The following is an 8,574-nucleotide window of genomic DNA, read 5'->3' as shown; positions in this document are numbered from 1 at the left end:
GGCTCAGATGAGCTTTGGGATTACTTAGTCCTGGTGAGCCTGCAAAGCCCAGGGTGACCATACAGCAAGAACAGTCTCTTTATGCATTCCCATCACTTGAACTGTGTTTCTTTTTTTTTTGCAGCTGAAAATGAACCTATGATCAATGAGTTTAATCCTCTTTCCACCCATTGCCACTACACACCATGCAAACACAGTGACAGTACAACCCACCATCTGCAACTTCCCTGCCACGGCTAGATTTCCCATATAGAGAATTTATATGGGAAACGCAAGCAAAAGCAGGAGGTTTAAGTCAGGTACACACAACAAATCCTGATGTTAAAACACCCAGGGCCTCACTGGATAGAGCTAAAATGCCAGAAAAACAAATGCTGCTACTCTGTAGCATCAGAGAGGTCAGGCTGGGTTTTGTTAATGAAAGAAAAACTAAAAATCCCATCGTAATTCTTGAAAACCCCATGAGGCCCATCAAATGGCCATTCTGCTTCCAGATCTAAAGGGAAACTTGTGTTTCCTCCTCAGAGATTGCAGGGGAGAAGGACACTGGGCTAAGGGATTTGCAAGATGAGCTGACAACCACTACGCATACAGTATGAAAAACAGAGAGGAAATCCCAGGATTTACGCAAAATACTGAAGTGAGGATATGGGAAGACATACAGGAAAAGTAGGGAGGAAAAGTTAGGGGGGAACCGGGTAAATTATCCCTGGAGCTGCAGATTCTGGAAGTCCAGCTTAGAGTCTGCTGTTGGTTTAAGAGATGGCAGCAGGAAGAAAGCTAATGTTGCGCCCCGTTTTGTTCCAGGTTTGTGTTGATGGATCCAGCAGCATTCCCATGCTGCTTTCTTCATAAAACATGGTAGGAGGTAAAACTACAGTAGAGGCTGAATTAGTTCCTCATCACTAACTTTCAGTATTTGACACATCCACTAATCCTCTAAAAGACGAAAGAAGAGAAGGCTCTGTGGAAATCTTACTGTGGCCTTTCAATACCCAAAGGAGGCTACAAGAAACCTGGAGAGGGGCTTTGGACAAGGTTCTGCAGGGACAGGACAAGGGGAATGGCTTTAACCTGCCAGAGGGGAGACTGAGGTGAGCTCTGAGGCAGAAGCTCGTCCCTGTGAGGGTGCTGAGGCGCTGGCACAGGGTGCCCAGAGAAGCTGTGGCTGCCCCATCCCTGGCAGTGTTCAAGGCCAGGTTGGACACAGGGGCTTGGAGCAACCTGCTCTAGTGGAAGGTGTCCCTGCCCGGGGCAGGGGGTTGGAACTGAAGGAGCTTTAAGGTCCCTTCCAAACCAGTCTGTGATTCTATGAAGATATGAGATTTAGAATGAATCTTGGAATGATGATTTTTAATCTACAATAAGATTAAAATTAGGATGAGAAGCTTTTGGTTTGCTCAAAAATTTCTGGAGAGGCAAATGGAGTGCTGGAAAACTAACGCTACAGTAAATCCCAGCCAAGCTGAAATGGCTAATTGTCATCCTGTTAAAAAGCACTGCTTGTTTTCTTTACCCAGTTGATATGCTTTCACTCTGCTGGGTGAAAGAGAAAGGAGAGGTCTTAAAATGCTCTGCTTGTGTATGCTCTGCTCTTTGGCTATTTGTCTTCAGCCTTATTTACCCTGGCCTGGAAGATTTTTTCAAATGATGCTTCTACTTGCAACTCTGGCATGATTATGATAATCCAGAAAATAGCTTCTCTAAGAGTAGCTGGGAAAATGCATCTTTGTATCTGAGTTATCTTTAAAAGAAGCCGGGCCTTGCACATGAGAGAGCGAAGGCAACAGGCAAGATGCACATCCATACTCTGCCCATGCAGCCTCTGCCAGGTACCTCCTGCCCCGAGCACACACGGTCCCAGCACATTAACTCCTCACCTGCGGTCCCCAGCCGTGGCACGGGTACAATATTGCTGTGTGGTTCTCCTGGGGGCCCTGGTCAAGGCAGACATCCTTTGCCTTGTTGTTTCGAAGCTGTAAGAAGTAAAAGGTGCAGTTATACAGCCCTGTCTCTTTGGAGATAAGCAATAAACTGATGTGCAGCAATGTCTCCAGCCTCTCTGGCTATAGGAAGAATAGATGGTGCTATATCACTAGGCATAATCAGGCAGAGAAGGGTTTAGTGTGCCATATGTTTTCTTTAAATACAAGGCCTAATGATGACTGCTTTTATATAATAATCACCATTCAAAGGAGCCAACTTCCTCGAATACAGTTTTCTTTGTATTTGGTCATGTGTGGTGGTAACAAACACAGTTTTAGGCTGCTGTCAGCCTGTTGCCAGGAGCCTGAAATCAATGCAGAGTCGCTGGTATTACATTGAAATCTCAAAGTGCTCAAAAAGGCAGCAAGGATAAAAATGTCCATAGAGCACAAGGAGCCCCTTCAAATCATCACAGGGATGCAGGAGGGGACACAGAGATGGCAAACCAGTTGTCAAGTACTGTAGGACACACTTCGGAGGGAGCATGGAAGTGCTGGGTTCATGCTACAAAGCTCAGTGCCCACTGAACCCCAGCCACCAGGTCTGTCAACACAGAGCTGCCCCCCCTCCAGGCTCCCCATGTAGGGCAACTGCAGCAATGCCTCTGAAAATAGCACTTTTTTGGAGGTTTTAGCTTGGAGGAATTAAATTACTTTGATAATAAATCTTTCTTAAAATTAATGCCCATGTGGGGTGCTCAGGCTGTGCTTCAAGGAGGCTTCTCAACCTGCCACCATTCCATGAGACCTACTGCAACAGAGTACTATTAGTTCCCATAAATGCCTGTTTTTATATTCCCAGTACGGTCTCAAAGCCAACAGAGATTTTGAATTAAGTCTCCTTACTTTATCTCATCCTTAAGCTGTTGTGACAACGCACTGTATCCTACAGAGACCTTGTAAGGAATTAGGCTCAGTTTAAGTCAAAAGGTTTTATAAGATGACTATGTATTAAAAATATACATACAGCTGCTTAATCCATGCAGTCAATGGGTAATATAGATAATTTTCTGTCAGTTCAGTAAATGAGGTATTAAAATATTTTACTGTATATGGTTTCCAAGCTCAGAAATAAATCCCAAAAATAGCTTTTTAGAAGGAACTGTGAAAAGACTTATACAAATTTATATAACTATACACAAAGAGCATGTGTTTTGAATCCCATTCCTCTCCTTTGAGGCTATTTCTCATCAGAGGCTCACCAGCTGTAAATATTACCAGTCTGCTCTAAGGGACTGCTCAGATGTAATTACCTCGCCATAAGCGATGGTGTTGTTGTATCTTCTCATTTCTGGGTAAACATGGTCCAGGTACCACTGGAAATTTTTACACTTCAAGCTCTTCCTCAGTGCTTTTCTCTCAGAAACATCCCCAATGTCAATACCTGGATTCTGAAAAATAAAAGACACATCGTGTCACTGAACAAGTAGTCTTAAAAAAGATTAAAAATGAGAGTATTTCACTGATGTTTGATATCATAGAATCACAGAATGGTTTTGGTTGGAAAAGACCTTAAGTTCCAACCCCTGCCACAGGCAGGGACACCTTCCACTAGAGGAGGTTGCTCCAAGCCCCTGTGTCCAACCTGGCCTTGAACACTGCCAGGGATGGGGCAGCCACAGCTTCTCTGGGTACCCTGTGCCAGCGCCTCAGCACCCTCACAGGGAAGAATTTTTTCCTTATATCCAAACTGAACTTTCCCTGTTTAAGTCTGAACCCACCACCCCTTGTCCTATTGCTGCAGCCCCTGATGAATTGTCCCTCTCTGGCACCCTTGCAGGCCCTCTTCAGATTTTGGAAACTGCTCTGAGGTCTCCATGCAGCTTCTCTTCCCCAGGCTGAACAGCCCCAATTATATCAGCCTGTCTTTGTATGGGAGGTGCTCCAAAAGAGAACCCAAATAGAGGAGAAAAAGTTTTGAAGGAAAAGTGCAGTATAACAGAGGTGAATCTTCAGTATTGTCATGGATTCCCCTGGGCTTTGGATCCATTTGAGAAAGACTGAATCTGCCAACAGGCACAAGAGCAAAGTATTTTCAAAAGAGCTCGCTTCCTGTTTAGGTACTGACATGCAGGACTCCCAGAAGAGCTTAGCAGTAAACGTACATCAGGATTTAAAAGATTTCCATGCTGAATCCTGGAAATGCAAACCCTTGTCTGTGCTCTGACCACCAAAACCCTTCCCCTTACATACCCTTACAAGGTATCAAATAAGGGGGGGAAAGAAAAGAAGAGAGAAAAAGGTAAGATTCATACATAATAGAGGTAGATAGCTAAGAATAAAGGACAAAAATTACAGGGGAAGAGAAGTTGAGACTGAACCTCAGAAAACCCTCTTGACAATTTGGACAATTACATGGTGAAATAGTCTCCCTGGAGACACAGAGGAACCCCATAGCTTGAGATGATTTAAAAGCAGACAAAGCTACAGAATCTGTCCCCAGAGGAATAATCTTACGGAGCCAGAAGCAGGGGCTGAAGGGAGCTGTCCCCTTTTAACCTTTTATTCCATTACAGAATCCAGGGAACTAATGCAGCAGCCAGGTGAAGGAAACTAAAGGCACACTGCAGCAACCCCTTTTACTCCTTCTACAGGTGCCTGGGTTCCAACTCTATTGTAGCTCCTGTTCTAATCTTTTACCATGATCATTAAATACAGCTGGGAAAGCAATTTTCCATTACAACGCTTGTAATGATCTTCTAATGAATTATTCACTCTGCTTTAGAGAAGATACCAATTTAATGCACAACTGGTAGCTCACAGGTAAAAATAAAGATGATTCAGTGTAGATAGGGAGGACAGGCTGAAGTCTGAGTGGGCAAGACGGGATGCAGAGCAAAGCAGGACCACAAACCAGTCAGGAGCTGAAATACTCAGTGCAAGGGGTTTGGCTTGGCTTTGAATAAAGCAGCATCACAGAATAATTCTATCTGTATGCATAAACCCCTGCACAATACCACCTCTCACACAAGGCTTCTCTAAACTTAAATCTGGTGTATATAAAGATCTCAAAATGGTTTTAGGATAACCCAGATATGTCTCCCCACCTGCAGCGCCACTTCGTGTGATGCTGCTTTTTCCAAGCTGCACAGGACCTGTGTCTTCCCAATGGATTTTAATCCCTTTTTGCCACCCTCCAAAGCTGTTCCTGAGGAGAGTATGGTGCCTCACCTCTAAAAAGGAATCAACCCAAGGAACAGGGCTGGACCCACAGTAATTTATGATCCTTGCCTATGGACGTTTGGAACTTGCAACCTTTCTTTAAGAGAGACCTGAAACGGCTAAGTCCTGCAAGCAACTCCTAATGCTTGGAGCAGTGCCCACCACAGACAGTGCCCTCCTGCAGCTTGCTCGGTAAATGGCATTTCTTTCCATCTCTATTCATCTATTTCTCTACAACAAACTAATCCCGGACTCCTCACCACCCCCAGGACAACAAACAGTCAGTGCAGGCAGCTCATTGACCCTTCAAAAGTACCTGTTGTTCTCTAATGCAGTACAACGCTGCCACTCCCGTGGCTCTAAATGCCAGTAGCTCTTCGAAATGTAACCTTTCCTTAGGAAGCAGCAGCAGTTCATGCTTTTATGTTTTAATGGTTTTTAAAATGCCCCGGAGTACAGCACTGCTGCAGCAGCATCAGGACCACAGCAGCTTGCTGCAGGGGTGTGATCTGCAAGGTGTATTTCATGTGTCTTTTCAGCACCAAAAGGGTGGCTATAAATAACTGCTCATATGGGGTCTGGCCACTCATGGCAATAGATTTTCTTCACACTTGAATAGAGCTGCCCAGCACTCATGCTTAGTACAGTGCAAGTGGAGTGGGTGTAGGGGGGCAGGGCGCCCAGAGTCCTCACCCCATCCATAACCTGGTGAGCATTGCTGCTTCCCCCTCCTCAACACCTCTTCTTCCTCTTGCAGGACCAAGATGGGGGGACCGGCTCAGCCAGGGCTGCTCCAAGTGCACTCCAGCAGTGCTCAGAGCCAAGAGGCAGGAGATTCTCTTGGGTTTCATGACTGGACATGGGCACGGACACCTTCCACAAAACCTCATGCGCTTTCTGCCAAGCAACTCTACAGACAGGCTCCACCTGTGGAGCAGCATTGTGACATAGACTCACACAGTGCAAACACTCAACAGGGAGATAAACACCACAATACAGGTTTCATCTTTAGAAATGAAAATAGAAAGGCTGACATGAATAGTAGGAACTCCTCCAAAGCCTGAAGGTTTTGCAGCATTTCTGTCAAAGCTGAGGGAGCTCTGCTGACTTCCATGGCTGTGAATGTGACCCAGGGTATTTAAGGCTCTCCTTCACCCAGGAGCACTTAAATGCTCTAAAATTCAAGTCTTTAACCCAATAAGTTAACATCCATCTGCACCTAAAGACATAGGAACAATGGCCATACCTCCAGTGGCAGGTTCCATGCGATGTAGACGTGCCACTTGTAGTCATCCATCCACACCTCGGCCACCCGCAGTGCGTTGCGCTTGGTGTAGAAACCAATGTTGTTGTTGTAGGGCTTCTTCTTGCGCTCGATGTGAGCCACCCTGGAGCAGGGCAGGACCTCCATGCTGCCACCACACAGCCACACCTGCAACACAATCACACAGCACCATCAGCACAGGGCTCAGCAAAGGGTCCACACAGACATTAACAAGAAAGAAGTGGTAGGTTTGAAGGTTTCTATAATGTCCTGGTGAGCACAGAGAATCACATCATCTTGCTGGCAATTGGAAACCCGTGGCCAGGTTTAGTCTTTACTCAATGGCAAGACACGGAGAATTTAACCGGTGCCCAGAGCAAAATGTGTCAACTTTAGAGGGATCAGGTCTATATCCAGCACATGGTATTAATGCATTGTAGGACTGGGTGCTGAGTTTACAGTGATGTTGCTACTAAATAAAAAGGATTAGTGATTGGAATAGTTCAAACCATTACAAGATCTCCTCCTGCACAGGGGATGACTCAGTGAAACATATGGCAGGCACAGATTTCTCCCACTTGAAACCATTTGTTCATTATTTTTCTTTCACGTGCTGTTTAAAATTCCCATAAATCTCAGTGTACAAGTCAAAGATCTTTTGAGATCTTCTTTTTATCACACAGAAAGGGAATCTGTAGGAAGATCTGCCATACCTCAGTTCTTCTCTCCCTGTCTTCACCAAGAAATTATTTCTCTTAAACTAAAGACATGTATCCAGGACACCAGGCACTGGGCAATCATCACAAACACATATGCCAAACAGGCCAAATAATCCCACTTTCGCCTATTTTGCAGTCTGCTTCCCATTATCATTTTGCAGTTGTTATAACACCCATCGTTTCTGGGATCTCTTCCAGGCTCACCACCTTTTATCCCATCTGTGTTCCCACTCTCCCAGCAGCACCAGGAGCCTCCTGGACTGGATCATCTACCCTTTTTCATCTCTAAGCAGTGGGTTTAGTGGGCACATGGACATGCCACGCCCAGGTGACTTGGGCAAGGGGCAGTACATCAGGGAGACATCTTCCCTTGGGGTAATCCTGCTACTTGTGCTGTTCTCACCTGGATGGCTGCAGAATACAGGAGCCCACATCAAAAAACCAGAGCCCTATCTTCTTAGCTGGTGCATTAACATGGAGAAAAATTCCCATCTTCCTCCTGTTCTGCTCTTTGACCTTTAAATACAATCTCATGGCTCCAGAGTGAATTCAGAGTCAATCTCCAAGATGAGGGGCATGTCCGTCCCTCTTGTCCAGCCACAACCACGCTCGCCTCTGGAAATTCCACAAGGTCTGCCTGAAGTCTTGCAACAGGCCACATGCTGGTAAGAATTGAACAAGGTAGTTCTCAAGAAAAATACATGTATTTTTAAAGGAATATTCCTAAGGCAATAGTTTGGCAGAACTGCCTGTGTTTCTTGCCTGCTGAATTCTCCAGTTTCTCAATGTCTTGGTGAATTAGGAGCATCGAGCTCTGCCCTTGGGTGCTCCCAAAGCTGCTGGGTTCAATGCTGAATGAAACTGCCAGTCCTGGAAGGTCCCCAGCACCATCTGGTTTTGAGTTTGGGGGTTTTGGTAGATTTTGTCCTGATATGAGGTCAGAAAACATGATCTAATTAAAAATGTCATTTTCCAGCAAGCTTGCCTCTAGCAGCAAAAGTGCACTATTGTCTTTAGCTAAATAATGCACATGGCTTTACACATGACAGTTTCCCTAGATATCTGGAATATCTGTGCAAACTATACTGAAATGCACATATTGTGATAACCTGAGAGAGAAAAAGTGCTGGGCATTGTGCAAAGGGCATTGGCTATATACGTATCCACAAGCCAGTTCCAGAGAGCTCAATAAAAATCTAATTCAGAAAAGGCACTTATGCAAGTTAAGGCCATCTCCTAAATAAAGCCTAAATCATTGTTATAAATTAAAAAAAAAAATCTATTTTTACAAGGTATTTATAAACATTTCTGCTGGCAACAAAAAGGGGACAGAGAGACCTATTACACTGGAAATGCCAAGTCGCACCCAGCATCATTGTCCTCAGTGTACAGAGGAGTAAACCATGGCCCCAAGAAGATGCTGCTGGCTCCTATGTGGCCTGGA

The 8,574-nt window shown here is 45.0% G+C and overlaps 1 protein-coding gene across 1 annotated transcript in view; it reads right to left on the bottom strand.

The window, feature by feature from the left end:
* Nucleotides 1-1,880: 1,880 nt before the first annotated feature.
* The window catches only part of WBSCR17 (Williams-Beuren syndrome chromosome region 17), a gene marked incomplete at both ends in the record, with an annotated part of 131,469 nt that continues 124,775 nt past the window's right edge, over nt 1,881-8,574 (bottom strand). Inside the window, 3 exons of the mRNA XM_010016546.1 lie at nt 1,881-1,976; nt 3,239-3,376; nt 6,394-6,579. Of these exons, the coding sequence (XP_010014848.1) occupies nt 1,881-1,976; nt 3,239-3,376; nt 6,394-6,579 (420 nt within the window). The remainder of the gene's footprint in view (nt 1,977-3,238; nt 3,377-6,393; nt 6,580-8,574) is intronic.

The sequence above is a fragment of the Nestor notabilis genome, unplaced genomic scaffold (assembly GCF_000696875.1).
Source record: "Nestor notabilis isolate BGI_N333 unplaced genomic scaffold, ASM69687v1 scaffold9500, whole genome shotgun sequence".
Taxonomy (NCBI): domain Eukaryota; kingdom Metazoa; phylum Chordata; class Aves; order Psittaciformes; family Psittacidae; genus Nestor; species Nestor notabilis.
Note: the sequence above shows the minus strand (reverse complement) of the source record. Positions and strands in the feature narration are given on the sequence as shown.